Raw genomic sequence first — 27,448 nt, 5'->3', positions numbered from 1 at the left:
TAGGTTACATGCTGACCTTTGTTAATTCAGCATTTCACTTTTTTCAGTGTCTTTAAATAATAAACTTAATTCAAAATGCCAAGTGTAATTTGTAATATAATCTTCAAACTATCATTTCATGTGCTAAACTGACAATGTAGCTTGATAGTAGACCGATAGCACCCCCTGCAGATAAAAGAAAACTTGATTATCATTAGATTTTTTTCAAAATTATTAATTTTAAAGGCATCATATCCTACCCTTGTTTATCTGTCTATTTTTTAAGTCCATCTAAACAGCAATCTGGTTCTATAAAGCATTTTTCTCAGTTAACAGCTATTTGAAATTAAATGTGTTCCATTTTTATTATTATTATTATATATATTTATATATATATATATATATATATATATATATATATATATATATATATATGTGCTGCCTTTGACATCACAGCTCAGGATAGTTGCTAGTGAAGGTCTTGGGACTGGTGCCATCAGTCAATAAGTGTTGTCATGAATGTCCAACATCACTTACAGCACGTTTAAGCAGTCAAGTATTAAATAAATGTTCTATTTGGATAGAAGTTCTGAAAGTTTACATACTACATTAAAAAACTGTTCTATGGAATATCTGCTTTTAAGACATGACCCCTTTAATATTAGTAGTAGTCAGGGTTGGGGAGTAACGAAATACATGTAACGGGATTACGTATTTAAAATTCAAAATATAAGTAACTGTATTCCACTACAGTTACAATTTAAATAATTCATAATTAGAATAGTTACATTCAAAAAGTATTTTGATTACTGAAGAGATTACTTTGCATTTTATTGTCATTTGTTTCATTTAATATTTAGTCCTTTCAGATGGAAAACATTTATACATATAAATGATGCGATCCAAAGTGCATTTGAACAGTGGTAAAACACTTGCTTATGATGTGTTACATTCGTACGAGCAGACAGAGAAGTAAGTTTGAAGTAAAGACACATGCACGTTACCAGGCATGATCATAGTTGTTTATCGAGAAAATTCATGTTAGATCATAATTTCTTTTTTTGTAGTAAGACCTTTGATATTAGGGCAAATATCGTATTCTTGATAAATTTTGTATTGTTTTCCTGTAAAAATATCTAAAAATCCTTAAAATAAGATCAGTTTGATTGATCTTGTTTTAGAAACAACACTGCATAAGATATTTAGGTTTTTCAGAGAATGTATTTTTAACATGTGTATTTTGTCTTTCTGTACTGGCAGAGTTTTTATAGTCAAAACAAGTGAACAAAAATCTACCAGTGCTGAAGAAGTAATCCAAAGTATTTAGAATACATCACTGACCTTGAGTAATCTAAAGAAATACATTGCAAATTACATTTTACAGCATGTAATCTGTAGTAGTGGAATACATTACAAAAGTAACCCTGCCAACCCTGGTAGTAGTATTAACCCTTAAATGCATGGGAATTTCACCAAACACTCTCACATATTCGGGTCTTTAGAGACCCAGCACATATGTCTATCAAAATGGATCTACAAAATGCCCAGATAGTGTACAATTTTCAAAATATTTAAGACAATTAGAAAACAATAGAATAAAATATATTTATCTATTTTGATGTTTTATTTTTCATATATCAAACATATAATGCAACAAATCAGGACAAATCTAGAACAGGATTTATTATTTTCCCACTCAAATTTCATGAGACAACTGGCTGTCAAACACATATTGAGCTACACATAAGTATTTTCTCAGGCACATATTGAGTCTAAATAGATGCAGAATTTACATAATTTCAGTAGTACACCCAAATGACAATAGTCATATCATACTGTTCGTATATTATACTTGCTATAGTTTACTTCCGTGTTGTTTCATCAAATAGCAATGTCAAATGTAAATCAAGTCAACCACTGAAACAACAGCGCCACCTTGAGTAAGAAATAGCATGCATAATATGTATGTGTACATGCATATGAGATGCTGATAATTCACCATTGTTGCACAGAAAATCATTGTGATATAGTATTTATTTGTATGAATATAGTACTAATTTATCTTGTAATAAACAAAGAAATAGATATCCGGTGATAGTAAATGTATATAGATATGAAATAATCTAAATAATTATTAAATATAATAATAATAAATAATATGAGTGCAATTTTGGCTTTTTGTGTGTGTGTTATACTATTTATAAGAGATATATTAAGGAATACTAAAAAGGTGTGGGCATAACTCCAATAAATGGATGAGGTACAGGAGGTGAAATTAAGTCCTGGGTTTCTAAAGACCCGAGGTATGCATTTAAGGGATAATAATGGTAACACTTTACAATAATGTTCCATTTGTTAACATTAGTTAACGTTGGCTATCATGAACGAACAATGAACAATATTTTTATTACAGTATTTGTTAATCTTGGTTAATGTTAAATGAAAATACAATTGTTCATGAATATAATGAATATTATTACCATTATAATAATAATACATGCAAACATTCTCCAATTGTGTCCTATTGATTCTATTTAGCTAATTAATTAGTGATTGAATGTTTCATTTTATCTCATTTTACTTTCCGAAAGAGCTAAATGTGACCTGGATAAAGGTACATAACCACTTGTTTTGCGCTGAGTCTGTTATTGGTACTGCGTGATAATGCATCTGGTGCATTGCTCAGTTGAGTTCAGTCATCTGTTGTGGTTTTGTATTGTCTTCCTAATGCAAACCCTAATTTACCCCTGTCTGATTCTGGTGCACTATCCCTCTCAAACATCACAGCATGTAAACAGAACTTAAGAAAAAGTCAAAAGAAGATGAGCGATGCTACATGGTAAAACAATCTCAGATTAAATTAGCAAATATTATCTTCCTCCATATTAAGGGGATTCTTTCATCATACTTATTCTCTGAAATTACTGATAATGAGGGGGTGGATGAGAGGTGTGTTTTTTTTTTTTTTTTTTTTTTAAACAAGTAATCAACTGATCTTTAAGAAGTATTCCCCCAAATAAACATTATCTCAGCATCAGGGCAACATCCTCTCACAGGACTATAAGTAGGTTGATCGTTCAATACTGAAGCCATCAAGTTAGAGACCAGCATCTCATCTGGATAACTCAATAGAAATCATTTGAACCAAAGCTATGAGAACATTCTTGCTATTAGTCCTAACTATTGCAATTAGCGCTGAATCAGAAAAAACTAACGCAGGGATGGTTCTCTTGCAGGAATGCAGTGAAACAGCGAACCATATGCTACGTAATAGTTCAACGGAGGTAAGAGCATTTTACATTGTACTTTAAAAATTAATTATTAATTGAAATAATTTAAGAAGTTGTGACAACTATTATCACAATTTTAAGTTAAAGCCTGGAGCTTAGTCTAACAACATTTAAACATTTTTTTTTTTTTTTCATAGAGTCTTAACCAATACGTACAAGATGTATTTGGGACAGAGGAGTGCTCAGTAAGCAAAATTTTTTATTTTTTTATTAATCAAACTGTACAAGAACTAATCTGCGTGATGTTAAAAGCTCCTTTTCAATTTTCTCACCACTTATAATACAATATAAATACCATTTTAATATAATTATTTCTTAATCATTTCTATGGCTACATAGGTCAACACCCTTTGCAAAACATTAACGGTCCTGAAAAAATCGCATCTGAATCGCAGCAAGCTACACAGACAGCTACATTCCTATGTAGTCTATACAGAGGTAAGTGTTCACTAATGTTCATTTATTGGCAAAGTATAAAATTCTCACTTTATATAGAAGCAACATGATATTGTAACAGTCTCAAACTATTATTAGGATTGCAATTATGTATACTTATACTCCTGGCATGATTCACCCACTTTGGACCTTAGTCAGGGTAGACGTTATATTTACTTTGATGTGAATGAAAAACGTGGCTGTGAGAGATAGACATATAGTTTATAGATCTAATTTACACTAATTAAGTTTTTGATGTGTTAATTCGTTTTTTGTCAACTTAAATATTTTATATCTACTGAAAAATACTGAAAGACATATTTTCAATGTTTTGTCAGCTATCATTTTCATTACTATTAGTGTTCTTTTAAGCAATAAGATATGAGAGGCTGTGCAATATTGTGAATATAGTCACAGCTGAAGGGCATTGTAAGGCATGACATGAAACTGCTGAAGTGCACTGCCTGAAAACCCCTTCAGCCGTGACTATATTCACAATATTGCACAGCCTTGAGCGCTTATTGCTTTTATAAAGCGGTCACCACATGATAAAAATATAAAGGACACAAATGTTCATTTTGGAAGTAAAATCATTAAATGACATCCTTCCACCAGAAAATATTGTCCTTGGCAGTAAACAGAACTTTGTTAGGCAAAAAGAATAACTGTCAGCTATGGGTGATGCGGAGTGATACATATAGTTCCGTGAAGAGGTCAGAGCTGTGCTTTATCATGAATAAAGCATTGCTATTGTCCAATCAGCATCCAGAACAGGAACTATCAGTTTTATAATAAACAATAATGCAAGTTTACATGAATATATACTGTACACCATGCCTACACGCAACAGTTAGGTTTACAGCTTATTTTGTTAGAAGAGGTTTGGGTTAAAATTTGAATGTAAGCTAACATGGCTAAATGTGTTTTTTTTTTTTCTCCATACAGCACGTGCGTAACTGCAACATCACCACTTCACTGGAATACACAATGAAGGACCTCCTGAAAAACATCAAAATGTGTTGCCAAAAACAATATTCCAATCTTTTAACTCACATGCACAAAAAAGAGAAGAAATAATTCTAGACTTGTTTATCAGGACGATGAGATCTGCTACAATACTTACGTTGTCTAATACTGTATACTGAATGTTTTTTTTATATTTATAAAATATTTATTTTATTTATCAATAAAATATACTTAACAGAAATTGTATTTTTATTATGTAAAATAAACTTATTTTATTTGAAATTTGGAATTATTGTACCATAAAAATGCAGCACATTTTAACTTGTAAAATAATTTAATAATTTAAGGAGAGTACAGGATAAAACACAGTAAAATGTAAACATTTTTACATAGTACATAAGACTAATGGTTTTACTACAGTGCACACTGGAAATACATTACAGTTAGAATAAACTTAGATAATGTTAACATGTCACTAAAGCCAGAGAAATATGGCATGCACATTCTCACTATATATATATATATATATATATATATAAAAGTAGCATAGCTTGTGTACATTAAGCTAAAGTAACTGCACACTGCCAATTGTATTAAACAGAGTTTGATTAATTTCTCAATAGCATATTCCCTGACACCAAGCTAATCCTTTGGGTCAAGATTAGTAATATCCTGCTTTTAAGACATCCAGCCAGAATAACCATCAATGTAAAGCAGAATATAAAATAACAGTGTTTGTTTGATGGTTGAAGGTAAAATTTGCCTTTTGTAGTTCTATCATAGGAGACATTTTAGTGCGAACTGTCCTCACCTTTGGAGCACTGAAGTTCCTGCATATACACACACTTTATATTTTTCACTTACATTACTCTTTACATCAAAGTGCCCTTAAGTCACAAGAATCATTATTTCCTAAGACATATACTGGACAGGCCTTGTAAATGCGCAAAATATGGTTGGTTGTCATTAGACAAGAGGCTCACTGCAGCAGAGATTCAATCACAGCCTCTGGTTTGGAGGAACGTTTCCTGAAAAACAATGGAAAACACACACACATATATATATATAGTGTGAAATTTAGATTCTTAATCATAGAACTTTGCATTTACAAATGTGATCTGTAATTGCTGAAATCTGTAAGCCTATGACAACACTACTTGGGAAGCAACTGAATGGGTTTCTTATGATCTTAAAAAATAAAATTGAATCTAAAAGACATTTCTTTTTTTTAATGGATAGAATTGGACCAGAAATTTGCTGCATAATTCTCATGTTTCCATTTGTGTTATTTCATATTTTTGATGATTTTATTCTGATTAGCCTAAATAAACTGAATGATTATGGATTTGTTTAATCATTGTATAGATTCAAATTCATTAAACCAGTATATGCAAAGGTGTGAACTTAAAGGTGAAAGGTTGCTTTTACACTAAAACTTTTGGTGCACACACGATTCGTTAGACGACAAATTTCAGATTGGTTTGGATGATGTGAACGCTGTTTTCCGAACTCAGGTGCACACTCTTGAACCACACCAGAGTCTGCTTGAAAAGGTGGTCTGGGGTACTGATATGAACGCAATTGTCCTAAATCGCAGAAGTGAACCGCTGTTCATGCCATATGATTTGAGCCTTTGCATGCTCCTGATTGCAATAATTAAAGTACAATGCATTTCTGATACCTTCTAGTCTGTCAGATAAATAGACATTCTTCACATCTTTACACCTTCAATGCATCTGCGGCAGACTAACGCAAGTGTCGTTCTGTGCATGTAAAGTTTTGGTGGTAAATCCAAAGGGACAAACTTAGGGCCGGGTAAGGTGGAAGGAAACCAATCCAGGATCGGACCAAGCAATCAAACCAATTGTAAAAGCATGCTAAACTAAAGTGTAGCACCTCACCTACGTCCAGTTTTAGGCCTGGACTTCCCACTCTTTGACGTCCGAGGCCTTTCTAGTTTCATTAAGGACTGTCTCATGCTCTCCTCAGTGTAGGCCAGGTAAACATGGGAAAGGTCCACTTCAAATGGCTATGTCATGAAGAGGGAAAATGCATGAAATATTAAAAACATTGAAAAGGCAGAATATGCAATGGGTCACCCTGAAAAAAGTGATGTAAATTGTCAGATACTTACATCTTTCTCTTTCTTGTCTGACATGGGCGTCTGTTTTCTCATGTTGTTGCCTGTGTAGGCCACACATTTCTGAAAATAGCAATCAGATCAGTTGCATTGTCAATAGTTGTTTTGTTTTTTTTGTACCCAAACACAAACTCAGATTTGGGAGAGTTGACGCAGGGAATGTGTGAAAGAATCTCACCAGCTGCCACTCTCCAATGTCCTCATTCCAGTGCACATAATTCTCAATCATCTCCTGTGGAAGACAAAAAGAGACAGATGATGATACAGCATCAAGCACAAGTGCTGTTCCTTTATTTAACATCATTTAAAAATTAATTGAACTCCCACAAAAGTGCACACATAAGATTCTAAGACAGAACTTAGGCACATGCTGCAAAGTTAAGCCACGGCAGATATTTGTTTTTTGAATATCGTTTTAATTTTTTTGTTACGTTTTGAGGATCTAAGCCAATGATCAGTTCGTTATTAAATGTTTACATTATATAGTCTCAAAATATACATTTGCCATTACAGACAATACAGGGTTTACACACTTTTTTAACCAATTAATTTCCATGACATTTCATAGTTGTTTGTGATTCCATTAAAAATAATTTTGATTCAGACTGATTCACTAATGAATCATTCAGACCAATTTACAAATCAGACATCACTATGACTTGCGAGCAATTTCTACCCGACAAGCTCTAACCATAGAAGTATGCTTCTAAGCATAGAAGAAGATTTAAGTAATTCTGCCATGTATGGAATAGTTTGAAGCGTATGAAACTACAGTAATAAACTTGATATATTGCAGGGAAATTGCAGTGTTGCAGCAGCAGAAACTAAATGATCACAGTATCTTGCACAAAATATGTTTGTCCATGTGCACTGGCACACATACAGACCTGATATTCCTGAGGAATAAAATTGTCAATAATGAGCATCTGTAGACGGAGCTCTCTGCTCAGCTGCCGGATGTTTTCCAGGAGACCTTCAATCTCCCTGTGATGCTCTTGCTGCAGATCAGCCATCTGAAACACAAGAGAGACATCTTAATGAATACATTGATGTGCTTTTGTTGTGAATTTGAAATGTGATCTCATAAGGTTCCGGTGAATGGCTGTTTGAAAGCACAAGCAGTATACACTTCACTTCATTGCACCTCAGATTTTGCTGCCATCAACATGGTCCACACTTTCTTCAGTTTCTTGGTCTTGCCTTGAGCTTCTTCCTGTAAACTGGTGTATTTCTCCTCAATGTCCAACCGCTCTTGCTGTTTCGGAGACATTTACAAACATGGTAAATCTTTGGCTATGAACTGTCATTTTCTATTGTTTAAAATGTTGATATCAGCTATATCAAGACTAGATAAAATTTAGGTGATGGTATACTTCTATATAATTATCGGGCATGATATCGGGCAGATAAAATAGACCATGTCGGAAATGTTACAAACAAGTCTGTCAGACTGATCAATAATGATTTATTAGAGTGCTATGAGAGTAGTCTCGTCCAGTCTTTACCTCCTTTTCTTCCAGTTCCTTTCGGAGCTGCTCAGCCCTCTTCCTCCGCTCCTCCAGCTCACTGTTAGATTCATCCAGAAGCTTCTCTTGCTCCTCAGCCTTTGCCAGTAAATCAACCCCACCAACAATGACCCTCTTCTCCAGAGAGGACAGCTTCTCTAGTAATAAGTGGTGTTCCTGTCTGAGATGGAGGAATTATACAGTGCAAGATTAATATTTATAATAAATTAGTGCTGTTAGTTGATTATAATGTTTAACTGCGATTAAATCGCATAGTTATCGTGATTAATCGGAGATTAAAAGACCTGAAATTTGACTCTATATATTATTCTTTTCCTGTCAAGATGCATTTATTTCCTTTTTAGGAAAGAAAACAAAACAATACACAGGGTTGGGAGGGTTACTTCTGAAATGTATTCCACTACAGATTACAGAATACATGCTGTAAAATGTAATTTGTAACGTATTCCGTTAGATTACTCAAGGTCAGTAACATATTCTAAATACTTTGGATTACTTCTTCAGCACTGGTAGATTTTTCACTTTTGACTATAAAAACTCTGCCAGTACAGAAAGACAAAATACACATGTTAAAAATACATTCTCTGAAAAACCTAAATATCTTATGCTGTGTTGTTTCTAAAACAAGGTAAATCAAATTGATCTTATTTTAAGGATATTTAGATATTTTTACAGGAAAACAATACAAAAATTATTATCAAGAATATGATTTTTGCCCTAATATCAAAGGTCTTACTAGAAAAAAGAAATTATGATCTAACGTGAATTTTCTTGAAAAAAAAATATGATCGTGCCTGGTAACGTGCATGTAAAATGGCTAGAAATAGCATTTTAGCTTAGCGTAAAGCTGACAATTTACACAAGGTTTATTTCTATTTCTTCTGCTCCAAACTTACTTCAAACGTACTTCTCTGTCTGCTCGTATGAATGTAACACATGATAAGAAAGTGTTTCACCACTGTTCAAATGCACTTTGGATCGCATCATTTATATGTATAAATGTTTTCCATCTGAAAGGACTAAATATTAAATGAAACAAATGACAATAAAATGCAAAGTAATCTCTTCAGTAATCAAAATACTTTTTGAATGTAACTATTCTAATTACCAATGATTTAAATTGTAACTGTAGTGGAATACAGTTACTTATATGTTGTATTTTAAATACGTAATCCCTTTACATGTATTCCGTTACTCCCCAACCCTGACAATATGTAACAATATAATGCTTTATTAACATTTTCCATACAAAGCCTTCCACAGTATAAAGATAGAAATGCACTAAAATAGCATCAATTCAAGTATCATTAAATGTTTTGTACAGTCTAATTGGGAGGTTAACTAACTGAAAGAACTTTGCAACCATAGGTTGACTATTCATTGCAATGCACATTAAATCTCTCTTACTCTCATCCTCCAAGGACTGCGGCTATCCACTTTGCTAGAGCAATCATGAAGCCATATTCATGATTCGTGTCAGGGTGTCAATGCCAGTGTCAAGTGCCGCTTTGAACTCCACATGAAAAGAGCTGGCAAAAAACATCTCGTTCTGCATTTTGGTGATAGTTAAGACATGACGTGCTTCTGTGGTAATTAAATTGCATATTACACAGCCTGCAAAGTACTTGATTTAAATCACAAGTCCTATCTGGACAACAAATAGCTTTAAGAGGTCCTTTGCCCATCATTTGATCACTGACATAGCTGTTGTGTGTGTGTTTTGTGGTGTGTATGTCAATGTAATGACCTTGGGCGGACACATCGCAAAGGTTCCGTACATTTTTTTTAATTAATTGCATGCGTTAACGCGTTAACTTTGACAGCTCCTTTAGAATCAGAGATCATGGTCACAAAACGCCTTTCATTACTCAACAAACAAATTATATTTGTTGAATGACTTACTGCTCATACATATATTATATGCCCCGAAATTATGTTATATTATTTCTCACTGGGCTTTGAGAAGGTCCTTCTCTCTCTTCTCAAGTTCTGCACGTGCTTTATTCCTTTCTTCCTCCTCCATGTCTAATTTGGCTTCCAGGGCCTTACGCTCCTCCTCGATCTTTGCCTGCATCTCCACCATCTTATCTGGGGACACCTTCTTCCTCCCTGAGCAAGACACATTTTGAAAACAGATATAACAATAAATAAAAATACACAGACACACTTGTGCATGGTGCAAAGTTTAACAAGAGAACTCTTAAAACTCACCCCACAGTTTCCTTGTTAGCTATGGAAGCAACATCTCATATACCACATCTCTGAGTTTTCTGTGATCTTCTGAAGAGTTAACTGGTTTACACAGTCCACCAAGGCACCACAAACTATCTTTTTTTCTGCCAGACTCACCATCTCACTCACTGATGTGTTTGCATGATAAACTTACTGCTACCTGGTGTTTCATACAATGTGTCCAAATGCCATTGTGGTCCAACATGAACCACTGTCTATGAATTCATTGCTTTCACTGAGTTATATGCGATTTCTCACACATATAATTTTGTTGGTAAATGTAAAATTCTCTCTTTTTTTTTTTTGTTTTTTTTTGGTGGGGCCAATTTTGGCAGGGCAATTACAAATCTGAACTTCTTACCTTGTTTTTATCTCATCTCAAAAATGACAAACTATGGGGCCTGGATAGCTCAACAAGTAAAGACGCTGACTACCACCCCTGGAGTTCTCGAGTTCGAATCCCAGGGCGTGCTGAGTGACTCCAGCCAGGTCTCCTAAGCAACCAAATTGGCCTGTTTGCTAGGTAGGGTAGAGTCACATGGGGTAACCTCCTCATGGTCGCTATAATGTGGTTCGCTCTCGGTGGGGCACGTGGCGAGTTGTGCATAGATGCCACATTGGATGGCGTGAAGCCTCCACATGCGCAATGTCTCTGCGGTAATGCACTCAACAAGCCACGTGATAAAATGCGTGGATTGACAGTCTCGGATGCAGAGGCAACTGAGATTCGTCCTCCGCCACCCGGATTGAGGCGAATCACTACGCCACCACGAGGACTTGGAGCACATTGGGAATTGGGCATTCCAAATTGGGGAGAAAGTGAGAAAAACAAAAAGACAAACTATTGACTCACTATTTGTGCAATTTTAGCATACTTGATTTTAAAACTCTGAAAAGCTTATGTCATGGTGACAATCTTAGCTGTGGGACAGTATATTACCCATGTGATGCAAATAAAATAGGGTTTAACAATTAAAATTTATTACCAACAATGCACAACATTAAAAAAAAAAATGATTACATTTTATGTTTGTTTACTTTGCAATACTCAGGGTAAAAGCAAACACGGTGACAGGAGGTTGGGCTTCTGAAGAGATCACGACACCAATCTCTTTGGCCTTGAATTTAGAGTAGAAAAGTCAAATGGGCCAGCACATTGCATAAGAGGGGAGAAAACAGAAGCACATCATATCATCATCTAAATGTCTTTTAAAGACAAGTAATATTTGCAAAAAAAAAGGTAACACCCAAACGGATGACGGTAATTGGGTCAGCGTGAAATGAGACAGCACACATTCAACCACTGGTGAAGGAAAATCTGCAAGATGAACTAAAAATGATAAACATGAAGTAATCAGATGCGAGTATCAGTGATGCCTGAGACACATTTTTAGAGTTCCTGTCAGAAGACGTGAGGGTTTTCTTTTCACCAGTTTCTGCTGTGTCAGTGTGTCTGCTGTTACCTACTGATTCAAGTTACATTAAACCTAAAATAAAGGTTTGATTGTTGAGTAATTACATTTTTGTCATTCTTTGTAATTAAATTTTTTTTATTGATTCACACACACACAAAAAAAAAAAAAAAAAAAAAAGCAAAACATATATACACAGAATCAACATTTAACCACCACTACCACCCCTCCCCCTCCCCAACCCTCAACAAACACCCTTGTGGTCACACAGGAGCACATACACACAAAAAAAATAAATAAAATAAAATAAAATAATAAATCACACACATAATAACTACACCTCACTCTCCACTGCCCCACCCCGAGAGCCCTCCAAGAATGCCAAATATTTGCCCCATTCCCCATTGCCTAAAATACAGAGTCTGGGGCAAAATGAAATTTGAGTGCCCAATACATCACATAAAACTCTGAACCTTCAACCAAAATTCTTGGATCTTAACACACCACCAAAAAACATGGGTTGTGTCTCAACTTCTCATTGGCATCGCCATCAGGTGGGTGTGTCTTTAAGACCAAGCCTATACAATCAAGAGGGGCTCCAATAGAATCAATGTAAAATCTTGAATTGCATAAGGTGCACCCTTGCATCTCTAGATGCAGAATCCTAGCCCACATTCCCTCCTCCAATACCAAGTTTAAATCTTTCTCCCATAATCTCTTGATAGAAGTTAAAACTCTGTCCCCCAGACTCTGAATTAACAGGGAGTAATACACTGATGCCTCATGACCTTTTCCAAAAGCAGTAATCACCACTCCCAGAGTATCTGCCACTTTAGGGGGGTTTATGCTACTCTCAAAAATAGTACAGAGCAGGTGGCACAGCTGTAAATACCTAAAGAACTGAGATCTGGGAATCCCAAAATGTTGAACCAAATTTTCAAAGGATCTCAACACTCCATTCTCATATAGATCACCGAGTGTAGTGACACCCCCTTACAATCCACTCTGACCAGCAGAAAGGGGACTTATTAATACATATTTTGGGTTCAGCCATATGCGAGGCAACATTTAAATATATGTCCGAATTAAACACTCTGCACACTTTTGTCCATACTGAGTGCAAATGCGAGATAACGGGGTGTTACTTCTCCGATTAGTTTGATAGAAAGGCTTTGCAATGGCGAAATAGGGGCAAGAACTTCCTGTTCAATACAAAACCAGGGAGGGGCTCTCTCAGATGGAAGCGACCAATGAGCCAAATGTCTGAGACCGAATGCATAATAATAAAGCAAAATCTTGGGTAGGCCTATTTATGTAATTCTTTAAAGGTTATTAAATGGCCAGATTTTGTGATTAGCAGAGGGTATTGCAATCACAAACAGGAACAGCTGCATCATGAAGGGCTGATGGGTTATCAGGGAGAAATGCTGAAACCGAAGATGTGAGTGCTTTTTGACCTTCTAATTGACTGTCCAATGTAACCCTAAAGCTAAATCAGGGTTCCCACTCTTTTCAAGGCACAATTTTCCAGGACATTTCAAGGATATTTGATGTGCCCAACAAGTGTAATATTTAAGCAAAAACACGTGTCCATTTAAATTGTGCTTTTATTTTGGCGTTTCTCTGTTTTTTTCCCCCCTTTTTTTCCTCCCCTTTTCTCCCCAATTTGGCATGCCCAATTCCCAATGCGCTCTAGGTCCTCATGGTGGCATAGTGACTCGCCTCAATCCGGGTGGCGGAGGATGAATCTCAACTGCCTCTGCGTCCGAGACAGTCAATCCGCGCATCTTATCTTGTGGCTTGTTGAGCGCATTACCGCGGTGGCCTAGCATGTGTGGAGGCTCACTCTATTCTCCGCGGAATCCACGCACAACTCACCACGCGCCCCACCGAGAACCACATTATAGTGACCACGAGGAGGTTAACCCAACGTGACTCTACCCACCCTAGCAACCGGCCAATTGGTTGCTTAGGAAGCCTGACTGGAGTCACTCAGCACGCCCTGGATTCGAACTTGCGACTCCAGGTGTGGTAGTCAGCATCTTTACTTGCTGAGCTACCCAGGCCCCCGTTTCTGTGTGTTTTTGATGGTAGTTTCTCACCTCCAGATATGCAGTTCGCTACATGGTCCAGTGTGATTATTAATCTCATGCATATAATATTAATCCCTGTAAAACTGTGATTTAAATAAATACATAGTCTTCATAATGCTCTGCTGTCTGTCATCTCACACACTCAAGAGAGTGCGTTATGATCATGATGAGGTATTTTCAGTGTATATGTGGCCGGCTTCACACATTCATTTTGAAGCACGCATCACTTGCAGATTATATAATTATTAAATTAAATCACAGAATTTTGTGGTTTAATTATCCCACTAGCACATATCGCAATTTTAATTTGATTAATTGTGCATTCAAACATTAATTTAACATTCATGAAACTAGATTTCATGTTTCCACATACTACATGTGGTAACCGTGGTATAAGCAGACTCCGATTGTTGAATTCTTGAAAATGAATTCACATCTCGAGGTGTGAAGGCCGAATCACCACGCTACCAACTCAGGGTGTGAATTTGTTTTCCAAAAAATCAGTTTTGGTCCGACAGTCAAATGTTTTGAGGTTAACACAACAGCAATTTTGGAACGAAACAATCTTATTTTGTACTATATTAATACTTAAACTATTTTGTCGGAACAAAGCAGAAATGACAGCAGATGAGCAGAGAAATTATGTGACAGGTATTTGTTTATGACAGTCAACCATTGACATTGTTTCACAATGCGCAGCTTCCGGCAGTGACAAAATTTGTTTCCTATTCCCGATCGTTACAATGTTTCTGTACATGTAAAAAAACAAACAAAAAAAAACTTGTTCTTCAATGGCATTCTGCAGTCAAAAATATTTCTGTATAATGACCACTATATTTGACCTTGGTAGTCCCAGGTAACCAACCTCATTACATTGTGCTAGTTGTATGAACTCTGTGCTCTTTCTTCTCACATAACATAACTTAAACTCAAATCAAAATTGCACGCACATACATTTACTTAAGTAGCTGTTTAATAAGCAGGATAATGTTCAGTCAGCAAGTCATTATGGCAAAACAAATCATGACAAGACCTGATGCAAAGCATCAAGCGGAATGATCTTCAGTGCAAACCAGTCTTAACCAATGTTATGTAAACTGTCAAATTTCAAGGTTTAAACTATTTCCAGAGAATTTCGTTCTGCTTGTGTTTTATGAATGAGGCCCATTCTCTTTGGGGTCAGAATTTACATCTGCCCCATAGTTATGTTTAATGGACATAACTCTGAAAACAAAGCAGAATATACAATTGTGCTCATTGATATCCTTTTTACATTCATGCGACAACTCAAACAACTATTTGAAAGCACTTATTGTTGCAGCCCTGTCCTTGTAAACAAGATTTCGTTTCTCGGGGAGCTAATAAAAACCTTTGCACCCTGATCTGGAATTTGCAAGAAGTCAGCCAATCATATTCAATCTTGATTTTTTATTTATTTATTTATTTTTTCAGTTTATTTGTCATATTCATTAAACGATCTGTGGCCATGATGTCTGACAGAACAAGTATGTTGTCTGTTTACAGAGGGGGGTTTACATCATCTGCGCATGCGCCTGCCATTGACTGTACTAAAGATAATCACAAAGCAGAGTCGTAAACATCTTTGCAGCTCAAATAATTCATGAGTTTTAACAGAAAAATTCATGTAAGTGCTTTTATAAAATTATAAGCTTCACATTTCCACCTTTAAACCCTTTAGAAATTGGCCCCATTCACTTCCATTGCAAGGGCCTCATTGTAACCCAGATTTTTGCTTTTTTTTAAAGGAAAGGAGTGATGAGTCAAAAAAAAATTTTTTTGTGGTAATCAACATTATGCCACAAATGCTGTCGATTGGATGAGCTATCCAGGTACTGCTCCCACTCTCTAGTCTAGGATCTCTCCTCAAAGTGCTGTGCTAAATAGCAGGCAGAGTCTGAACTAAGTGTTGCTGCAATTGTGTGCAAAACAAAAAAAAAAAAAAAAGAAAATAGAGAGAGACTGAAAGACCACTAGCTAACAGCACCACAGTGGCAGCGAAGACAGAGACGGAGCTTAAATCTTGGAAAGCAAAAGTCAGCAAGCCAAGCCAGTGAGTTTTTCTCTAAAGATAACCTTAAAAGCAGGTATCTGAGTTAACGTTAGACATATGTGGGCACAGAGACATAAGAGTCATTGCCAGGCATTAACTGTTAAACACATGACGCATGATGAAACCACATCTTTTTGATCTGATGGCCTAGACAAGCAAACCAAAGCCACAATGTTTCTTCCTCCACAGATACAAAGAAAGTGTCAGGGTACGCAAATAAATCAGATGGTTAATGGTAGGGATGTGCGCTACGACTAATTTGACTGTCGTTTAAACTGAAGTTTTGTAACCGACTAGTCGACTAGTCTAAAGAGAAACCAACCTTCAGAAAACAGTAAAAAAAAAAAAAAAAAAAGTGTTTATGCGACCCATTTAAAATACTTAATCTATTCCAAATCCGATGCTAAATTCCACTGAAAACGGGCATTTATCTGCGATGTCCTCGCCTTGAATTATGATCATTGTACATTAAATATAGAACATGACACGCATTCACTGTATTGAAAACAACTGAATGAATAGTGCAGAATCAATGGAACAACCATTAAAAGCCTGTTCTAAGCGGAAATCACCAAGTAAAAGTTACTTAACATATTAAAACAGTCAGGACATTGTTGAAAATAAGTAACAGGTAGACTAAGCCAAATCTATGACAGAGAAAAAAATCCACTGAAAAGTTGCGGGTATTTCACGACGTGCAGTTGTGCATTAGCCATTGATCTAATATGACAGCTGTTCGGTAAAGAACATTAACCAATAACAGTTACGATGTAGAAAAAAAAAACTAGCTATAGGATAGAAAAAAAAATAGGCCTGTGATGTATCCTACAATAAACCTAATGTATTCTAAACATGAAGTGTACACAGAATAAAAGATAGTTTAACATGTTCAGCAGTCAGCATCTTGTTGAAAATAGCCTTCTTAATCAGCAGATTAAAAAAAATGGCATACCTAGCCTAAAACAGTTATTTTCTAGGCTACTTACTCAAAAGCATAATTTTTTGGATGAGCAAAATTAACCCGTCAACATGGTCTTGGTCATGGTCTGGGGAAAGACGGGACTTGACTCACCTGAGGCGTCTATCCTGCACTTGAAAAAGCCCGCTCAGTGGAAAAATAACGTACAAGCATGCACAGATGTAAAGACTCAAATGTGAAAACATCCATTGGGACTTTCAAACGTTTGGAAAGCCAATTCCCGCACCACCAAGTGATTTCATTACTACTTTGCTGAATTTGCTTGTCTAGCGAGAGGACATTTTCCTGCGCAGCGTGAGTGAGAGAGGGAAGAAGCATGCGCAGCCTGAGGTGAAATTAAACTCTGTATCTGCTCCAGAAATACTCTTTTTTAAATAATATTAGTATTATTAATTCTATTTAAAATATGTAACATTAATATGACAGTAATTTAAGTGCAGCCTCTGTAAAAATATAAAGCCAAACATAAATGTGTAAAAATTATGATCAGTTTAATGGGGGGAAATATTAACCGAATAGTAATTCCAGTGTCGACTAGCAGTATCAGAACCGTTTAGTCGACTAGTGGACTAGTCTCGCACATCCCTAGTTAATGGCCATACAATCAGGAAGTAGCAGTCTTTTTAGAAAATAAACTTAATTGATGGTACAATGACTTAATGTTTATAGTAGGCTTAGGATCCTTTTTCACACATCAATAATCTGAAGATTTTCCCGATGACTGTCGATATATATCAGGATTTTTTTTTCAGATGTAAAAAGGGCTAGCCGTTGCACAATAGTCTGTCTTTTCAAATATATTGCTGAACACAACTTTTGCAAAGCGTGAGCGGCAGGGTAAATTAAAGGGTGGGGGGTTGTCGCACACTAGATGTGTCTGACGGACAACATGGCATGTTCTAAAATTCAAAACATTCATTTTCTATGAAGGTATGTACGCACACACCGTGGGCTGGCTGTCTCTCGAGGCTGCTCAAAAATCTGCAGTGCCACGGAGCTCAACTCGCATTAAATTCGACCCAAATCATTATCAGAGGACAAAGATTATTTACTCTAGCCATCAGTGGATGGTATTTTGTGCACATGCATCTTTCATTGAGCCTGCGCAATGAATTTTCAGTTACAAGTATGTCTTTTTGTGGTTTGACAAACCTCTTCAAAAGATACATACAGAGAAATTGCATAATTTCTAATTGTTCAGTTTGTATACATCCTGTGCAAGGAGCTCTAAGGTGATGCCTTGCGTCCTGTTCAGTAAATGACCCCCTTGTGGTCTCCCAAAGCATTTACGCCAGACATTCAACAGAAGCCCAACTGAGTGAGTTGGAAAGCGTGCAAATTAGTCTTCTAAATATTGGCTAATGTAAACATATCGATGCCTCAATAATATATCGATAAAATAACGTGCCGATCAATAATCGATATACGGATATTTCATGACATGCCTAGTTTTTATATTTACATAATATAATCAAGTCAACAACAAAGACCAAAAAAAAAAAAAAAAAAAAGCACCTTATGCCACTGACAATTCTACCAGACTTTGAAGATGATGTTCAAAGCAATACTTGTAGTCAGAAGTCAGGACCACTGATTGCAGTATTTTCAAACAAAGCTCTCTGACTAATGTTGTGATGGGAAAGTGTTGTCAAGAGTACGTCAATACCCCTTCGTTTCCGGCGTCTCTCCCCTCCATCACCCACATCATCTTCACCTTCATCCATGTCATCCGATCCACTGCCATCAGAACCAGAGATCTCCTCACCTGAGCAGGAACAAATATATATATATATATATATATTTATATACAGTACTGTGCAAAGGTTTTAGACACTTGTGAAATATGTAGCATAGTGAGGATTTCTTCAAAAAATAGTGCCATAATTAGTTTTCATTTTTCAATTAACATCATCCAAAGTCTAATAAACATAAAAAAGCTAAATCAATATTTGGAGTGACCAACTTTGCCTTCAAAACAGCACCAATTCTCCTAGGGACACCTGGACAAAGTTTTTCTTGTTTATTGGCAGATAGGATGTTCCAAGCTTTCACCACAGTTCTTCTATATATTTAGGTATATATTTATTTATTCTTCTATATATCTCAATTGCTTCCATCTCTTCATGTAATCCCAGACTGACTCGAAGTTCAGTGGGGGTCTCTGTGGGGCCATGCCATCTGTTGCAGGGCTCCCTGTTTTTTCTATTCTATATGTAGAAGGAATGTTTGGGAGTCTAAAATGTATATTTCCTATTGACAAACTACATCTAAAGATATAAATAACCATCTTAAGACAAATGTTTTTGTTAAACATCTTATGTGCCTCAGACTTTTGCACAGTATTGTATATAGCTCAGTACTGCATCAAGTTGCCAATTTTTAGGCATCACAGCCCCACTCCCCATATGCAGGCCTTTTCAACAATAGGTAGCAAAATAGTTCTGCCTTTTAAGACAACATGCTCAATGAAAATCAAAAGATGGAAGATTCAAAGGAAACTTCAATTTTATATAACTAAAAAATTTAACTTAAAAATGTGTAAAATATATAACTTTATACAAAAATAATATAAATGAAATAAAAAATATTTCAATATTTGTGTGTGCTTTATTTTTGTGTTTGTTAAGAGTATCAAGTCATTAGCTTAGCAAAATGCTAAAATGTGTCTCTATTGGAATCAACTGTGAATGTTAATCGAGTCTCTTGTGCACTTCACATAAGGAGCAGTATTTGTGTGGTGCTTGTGAATGACTGTTAACGGAGTAGCTGCCTTTGAAAAGCCTTTCAAATCAGTTGTGTTTGAGGTTCCATTTCAGGTTATCATGCTGCTCTAGAAGGTAAGCTGCCTATGTGGACCATAGACGGCAGGGTAGCACACTAGGTTTGGAACAAACACGAGTCACATCCTGGAGACCAATTCCCACATTAAGACATAAGATGAAAATGATGAGTGGTACCTTCTTCCAGCTTTTTCTTGAGCTCTTCAATTTCCTTCTGAAACTGGCGCAATAATGCATCCTTCGGGTCCTCATTAATTCTGGCCTTATTCTTGATGTTTTTAGCACGGTTGGCATAACGAAGAGTACTAATGGTCTCATCATAGTTGTAATCTGCTGGGCCGATGTTTGCACACTGCAAATTCAGAGATGATTCAAAAAGTTGTACCATGTGCAGCACTGTTCACTAAAATATTACTACATTCTGCAGAAATGTAATCATAACTAGTAGAACAAATGTTTTGATCAGTGCACATTTCCATACCATCATGGTTTTGGAGTTTCCTCCCAGAGAGTCCTGTAACAGTCGTGTAAGTTTTGAGTTCCTGTAGGGCACATGGGTGCTCTTTCCATCCACTAGTGCAGAAATAACATTTCCCAGGGTGGACAGAGACAGGTTGATCTTTGTGGCCTCTTTAAGTCGTTGACCTGTGGCACCTGTTTTTCCTTGCCTCTCAGAACCCTGAGCAACAAAACAGTATGCTCAGTATTTAAAAAGATGTTACAAATGTTATACTTTACCACATGATCTGGTCTACTTACCGCAAGGTCAACCAGGTGTAGTTTGCCCATGCGCACATGTTGATCTCCATCTATACCCTTCTCGCTGCATTCAATAGTTATAGTGAAGATGGCATGAGAGCGAGAACTGTGTTCGTTCATATTGGTCGAACCAACAGAACCTGGAAAAGGAGAAAAGACAGGTGTTGGCTATCATTTGGGCACAACAAATTTGCTATATAATTCAGTTATGCAACAGTTGAACATTTTTGTTGCAACAGCATTAACATTCAGCTGTTAAGATCATGTATTCTCCCTTATTCAAATGTAACTGTAATCCAAAACCTCAAGATAGTTCATGGCAAATATTTTGGTTAGGTCAGCTAGTTCTTGAGAAATGCAAAAAAAAAAAAAAACCCCACACCAGTGAGTCAGTGTCTCCAGAAGAAAAAGTATTCCACATCTTCATATTCACATCTTTATTGACTTTATAATCCATAATTCTGCTTTAAGATCCAAATCAACATGATTTCCATGGTGCTAGAGTGATATATAGACTAAGAAGATTCACATACAAAGAACAACAATATACTTACGGTTTTTATGTCCAAGGGTCATAATCCTATCCATATCATCAGCATTGTTTACCACATATCCAGAAAGATCCTTAATATAAACTCCTACATCAGGTCTCTCCTTCACCTATTTAAAACAAAAGAAAGGGGATATATAGGATGCAAGGTAAATAAATGGTATTTACTTTGTAAATCTCCATTCTTTCAGTCTATTATGCTCCCTGTAGTTTGTGTATCAGTTGCATTTCTGGGGTTTACAATTCTGAATTCATGTTGCACAGTAAATTATGTGAGTGCTTCATTCCAGTGATTCAAGCTGTGGTCAAGTCAGACTTCCTCAAAAGCAATGAACCTAAACAGTGATCTTATATTCATATCATTAGGTTACGTTGTAATCTACACAAGCCAATGTTTGTGGATCTATTTTTAGAGGCATCTTTATTCTGGATCAGTGTTTCTCAATCTGGCTCCTGGGCCCCCAAACAACACTGCACAGTTTAGATGTTTCCATGATCTAACACACTTGATTCACCAAATCAGTCAAAGCTTTTAAAGGGATAGCTCACCCAAAAATGAACATTCTCTCATCATTTATTCACCATCACACCATTCCAGATGTGTAAAGTATGACTTACTTTCTTCTGCAGAACACAAAAAATCTAAAGATTTTTTGAAGAATATCTCAGCTCTGTAGGTTCAAACAATGCAAGTGAATGCTGACCAAAACTTTGAAGCTTCAAAAAGCACATAAAGGCAGCATATAAGTAATCTATAAGACCAATCGGTTTTGGGTGAGAACAGACCAAAATGTAACTCTTTTTTTCACTGTACATCTTGCCATTGCAGTCTCTAGGGTCAATCATGATTCATTACACTGACTAGTGCTTGACGCATGCATGAGTGCTAGATGGCGATAGGAAGTGTAATCGAGCTTGAAATCATGATCCCCAAGGAGACTGCAGATGTGAAGATTAATAGTGAAAAAGCAGTTATATTTTGGTCTGTTCTCACCTAAAACCGATTGGATCGCTTCAGAAGACATGGATTAAACCACTAGAATCATATGGATTACTTTTACGCTGACTTTATCAGCTTTTTGGAGCTTGAAAAGTCTGCTCATCATTCACTTGCATTGTATGGACTTGCATTATTCTTCTAAAAATCTTCTTTCATTTTCTGCAGAGGAAAGTCATACACATCTGGGATGGCATGAGAGTAAACGATGAGAGAATTTTCATTTTTGGGTGAACTATCCCTTTAATAAATGAGCATGCAAGGGACAAGGGGGGTGTTGAACTTTGTGGATAATCACCATTCAAATTCTGTGCAGGCCTCCATGACCTACATTTTTTGAGACACCTAAAATGTGCAATGCTGGGGGATCCCCAGAAGCAGGTTTGAGAAACACTAACATCTATATCACCACTGACCTTTCACCTATGATGAAATATGTTGGTTTCTCACCTCCAGCCTCTGCATCTGATCCTTTCCTAACAGGTCCCTCACCTCTTCGTTGTAAATTTCCAAATATGAAACTCTCACTAGAAACCTGTGGTTAGATAAACATGTCATCTGACTTTTTCTTGATATTATGCAAATCCCTGATAAGGTTTAGAAGATATCTCATAAAAAAATTAATAAAAAAAAAAAAAAAGACAGACATTTAACACCAGATCACTCAAAACAGTCCAGGTTCTTACCTAGTGTCTCCTTCTGCTTTTGCAATGTGGCCAAATATATGAGCAAATGAATTAGGAATGATGCCTCGGAGTTCAGGCACTGCCCTGACACCCTCCATGGTAAATGTTTTCCCCGTGCCAGTCTGACCATACGCAAATATGGTTCCTGAGAAAAAAAATTACCCGGAAAAATGTAATGCTTGTAAAATCAATCAAACATACAAAATAGAGGATAATATACAGTATGTGATTAAACATGTCAATTAAGGAGATCATGTATTCTCCCTTATTCAAATGTAAATGTAACCCATAACCGCAAGATAGTTAATTGCAAATACTTTTGTAAAGTCAGCTAGTGTTTGAGAAACGCATAAAAAATCACATCTAATGTTGCTGAGATTATCATCTCTACACTATAACCACCAGTGAGTCGGTGCCAGCAGAAGCAAAAGTATTCCACATCTTCATATCCAGCATCTGTATGTTATAGTATGTTATAGAGGTAGACTGATATTTTAGTTTTACTGATTAATCATGCCGATAGTTGCTTTTTGGAACTATCGGTTATCGGCAAAAATCTATGCCATAGTTGCAGAGACTTTTTTTTATTATTCCTCTGTGTTTCTCTGTGGCCGGTGCTATTATTGATTAGATAATCAAGTAATCTAAATTGAAGCAAGTGCATGCAACCAAAAATGCGACTATATGGAAACATGCCCTATTAGCACATACATTGTGTCTCCAACTTCATCTCTTGAAAATAATAAACCTTATTCCTCATTAAACCTCATCTGGTGATATATATATATATATATATATATATATATATATATATATATACACACACACACACACACACACTACCTGTCAAAAGTTTTGAAACACTCATTCTTTATTATAATTTTTTTTCCTTTACATTTTAGAATAATAGTAAAGCCATCAAAACTATGGAATAACATAAATGGAACTATGGGAATTGTGACTAAACAAAATCCAAAATAAATCAAAACTGTTATATTTTAGCATCTTCAAAGTAGTCACCCTCTGCCTAGAATTTGCAGACATGTACTCTTGACATTTTCTCAACCAACTTCTTGAGGTATCACCCTGGGATGCTTTTTAAACAGTATTGAAGTATACGTATATATGTATGTATGTATGTATATACAAACTGGTGAATATATAGGCTATAAAAAGCTTAATTTGGTAAATACTTAAATATAAAGCATTTTAATGGTGCAAAGTCTCCATCATTACAAAATAAGAGTCCTTTGTGTGTTTTGGGCCTGTTTACAGTTAAAAGTCCCACTTTATGCATCAAATCTTTATTTTTTGGGTTATTATTGGGATTTTGCTTGAACAATAAACTGAATCTGGGATTTTATTCATGTTGGACTCTTGTAGCCTCTATGTCTGTGCCTGTTATAGTATAGACATTTTTAACATTCTTCAAAACAAATTTAAAAACTATCGGCTGATTGAGGTATTATGTGCCTTTCCACCACATTAGTCATCAGTATCTGCAAAATCCACTATCGGTCGACCTCTAGTATGTGATTAATTGGAAGTTGGCTATACTAAGTCAGCATTTATTTGTCTTTACTTACCATTATAACCCTCTAATACTGAGTCAATGATGGGTCGTGCTGTTAAATTATACACATCCAGCTGTTTACTTTCTGGGCCAAACACTGTATCGAAGGTGAAAGTCTTTGGTGGCTCACTGGATATATCAAGTTTGTTCACAGTAATGGTTCCTCTGATCTCATCCACAGACACAGACTTCTTGTGTCCCATTACCTTCTCCTTCTCATTGAGGGGTCGGCATCTCACCACCACCTTCACATTATCACTCACCTCCACCTTCTCTGGTTTATCCAGCTTATTACTCTGTTAAAAAATTTAAAAAATATTACAGTTACAAGTGAACAGGATTGCAGGCAGTGTTTCAAACCCTAGTGGCTGTCTAGTGATGCCATCTTTGGGCACCATAGGCATGTCGATGCTGTCTAGGTAGACACAGTCATAGAATTATCCTGCGTAGTTTAAGCCAAAACATCGTAGTTACTACTACAGTTATTACTGTAATAAAACCATAACACATTAATTTGGGCCATCGCTCATTCAAACAGTTTTTTTTAAATATATATAACAATGGTGACTGAAGTAAGCACAGTCTAATTGTAGAAAAAATAACTAGTAACTATGGTATTTTAAAAGGGACTAATATAGTGACCACAGAAATTGTATTGTAAGGGTTGTTGTTGGTGTATTTTTAGGAGTGTTTGTGGGTGGATGGGAACTGAACTCTGTTGCTAAGCAGCCGAAGCGCTCGGCCTATCTCGAGCTAACAGCTAATTAACAGACAACACAAAACATTTTTTTTTTTTACACACCGAAAGTAACTAGTTATTTCTTTTAAGCAGGTTAAAAATGATTTCCTAACGTAACGTGAAACTGACTCGTTGAGAGATCGTAATATCGTTAAACCCGCTGAGGTTTCCGTGAAGCTAATAACTAGCAGGCGGCTAGCTATATGTGCACAAAACCACTTGTGGTTATTTAAAGTCAAAATCAACACATGTAAATAATTACATGTAGCAAATGCATACAATTACAATGACAAAACGTGATGGAAAACGCGGTCAAATAACAGCCCAGTAAATATTTGCATGCGATTCCGGTTGCAATGCAAAGATGGGGCATAACAACACTCACATTACACCGATAGATGAATAAAGAGATGGCATTGCAATCTTACCGGCATTTTCAGATTTGAATATGTATTTTATTTAGACTTAAATAAACAACAAACGTTCGCCTCTGGTGCGAGGAGAATGAGGACTTTCGGGTGGATGTTTTCTCCAAGCACAGTCGCCCATCCCAAACACTCCGCTGCTGGCTTTACTGGACATGCGCGTCAACGCTTATAGATGTGTACTTCCATATTCGTGGAAATCAATTGTTTAATTTTTTTTTTTACACGTAAAACAATAATATAATATTTAGTATTCCCTCTTGATTCTCTACTATCTTAAATAAATGGCAAAACATATATATAATAATAATAATAATTGCACCGCACTGACAAGAGAAAGAGGTCATATTTCATTAAAGTATTTATTAAATGCTAAAAATCCCATAAAAATAATAAAAATGCTGCAATCTGGGCCACCCCTGGAGTCACAAGTTCGAATCCAGGGTGTGCTGAGTGACTCCAGCCAGGTCTCCTAAGCAACCAAATTGGCCTGGTTGCTAGGGAGGGTAGAGTCACATGGAGTAAAATCCTTGTGGTCAGGATTAAGTGGTTCTTGCTCTCATTGGGGCACGTGGTAAGTTGTGTGTGGATTGCAGAGAATAGCATGAGTCTCCACATGCTGTGAGTCTCTGCAGTGTCATGCACTGTGAGCCATGTGATAAGATGCACGGATTGACTGTCTCAGAAGCGGAGGCAACTGAGACTTATTCTCTGCCACCCGGATTGAGGTGAGTAACCTCAAGTAATGGGAATTGGGCATTCCAAAATTGGGGAGAAAAGGGGATATACAGTGGTGGAAAAATGTTTGCCCCCTTCCTGATTTCTTATTTTTTTGCATGTTTGTCACACTTAAATGTTTCAGATCATCAAAAAAGTTTAAATATTAGTCAAAGATAACACAAGTAAACACAAAATGCAGTTTTTAAATGAAGGTTGTTATTATTAAGGGAAACAAAATCCAAACCTACATGGCCCTGTGTGAATAAGTAATTGCCCCACCTGTTAAAACATAACTTAACTGTGGTTTATCACACCTGAGTTCAATTTCTATAGCCACACCCAGGCCTGATTACTGCCACACCTGTTCTCAATCAAGAAATCACTTAAATAGGACCTGCCTGACAAAGTGAAGTAGACCAAAAGATCTTCAAAAGCTAGACATCATGCCGAGATCCAAAGAAATTCAGGAACAAATGAGAAAGAAAGTAATTGAGATCTATCAGTCTGGAAAAGGTTATAAAGCCATTTCTAAAGCTTTGGGACTCCAGAGAACCACAGTGAGAGCCATTATCCACAAATGGCGAAAAAATGGAACAGTGGTGAACCTTCCCAGGAGTGGCCGGCCGACCAAAATTACCCCAAGAGCGCAGCGATGACTCATCCAAGAGGTCACAAAAGACCCCACAACAACATCCAAAAAACTGCAGGCCTCACCTGCCTCAGTTAAGGTCAGTGTTCATGACTCCACCATAAGAAAGAGACTAGGCAAAAATGGCCTGCATGGCAGAGTTCCAAGACGAAAACCATTGCTGAGCAAAAAGAACATTAAGGTTCGTCTCATTTTTGCCAGAAAACATCTTGATGATCCCCAAGACTTTTGGGAAAATACTCTGTGGACTGACGAGACAAAAGTTGAACTTTTTGGAAGGTGTGTGTCCCATTACATCTGGCGTAAAAGTAACACCACATTTCAGAAAAAGAACATCACACAAACAGTAAAATATGGTGGTGGTAGTGTGATGGTCTGGGGCTGTTTTGCTGCTTCAGGACCTGGAAGACTTGCTGTGATAAATGGAACCATGATTTCTGCTGTTTA

The 27,448-nt window shown here is 36.4% G+C and overlaps 2 protein-coding genes across 2 annotated transcripts; one reads left to right on the top strand and one right to left on the bottom strand.

Moving 5' to 3' along the window:
- Positions 1–3,072: 3,072 nt before the first annotated feature.
- il4 (interleukin 4) lies at positions 3,073–4,926 on the top strand. Its single transcript, XM_051649804.1, has 4 exons — positions 3,073–3,263; positions 3,407–3,454; positions 3,609–3,707; positions 4,650–4,926. The coding sequence occupies exons 1-4, from the start codon at positions 3,132–3,134 to the stop codon at positions 4,779–4,781; spliced, it is 411 nt and encodes a 136-aa protein (XP_051505764.1). The 5' UTR covers positions 3,073–3,131; the 3' UTR covers positions 4,782–4,926.
- Positions 4,927–4,985: 59 nt separating this feature from the next.
- On the bottom strand, positions 4,986–25,779 carry LOC127413020 (kinesin-like protein KIF3A). The gene is made up of 17 exons (XM_051649803.1): positions 25,636–25,779; positions 24,482–24,764; positions 22,896–23,040; positions 22,660–22,744; positions 21,217–21,322; positions 20,663–20,802; positions 20,385–20,582; positions 20,081–20,255; positions 18,790–18,888; positions 10,289–10,445; positions 8,316–8,496; positions 7,955–8,065; positions 7,698–7,823; positions 6,989–7,042; positions 6,805–6,873; positions 6,572–6,699; positions 4,986–5,698 (listed from the first exon to the last, which is right to left on the bottom strand). The coding sequence occupies exons 1-17, from the start codon at positions 25,639–25,641 to the stop codon at positions 5,650–5,652; spliced, it is 2,112 nt and encodes a 703-aa protein (XP_051505763.1). The 5' UTR covers positions 25,642–25,779; the 3' UTR covers positions 4,986–5,649.
- Positions 25,780–27,448: the final 1,669 nt, after the last annotated feature.

This window comes from Myxocyprinus asiaticus, chromosome 22 (assembly GCF_019703515.2).
Source record: "Myxocyprinus asiaticus isolate MX2 ecotype Aquarium Trade chromosome 22, UBuf_Myxa_2, whole genome shotgun sequence".
Classification (NCBI taxonomy): domain Eukaryota; kingdom Metazoa; phylum Chordata; class Actinopteri; order Cypriniformes; family Catostomidae; genus Myxocyprinus; species Myxocyprinus asiaticus.
The sequence above is the reverse complement of the archived record's forward strand: the minus strand, read 5'-3'. Positions and strand labels throughout refer to the sequence as shown.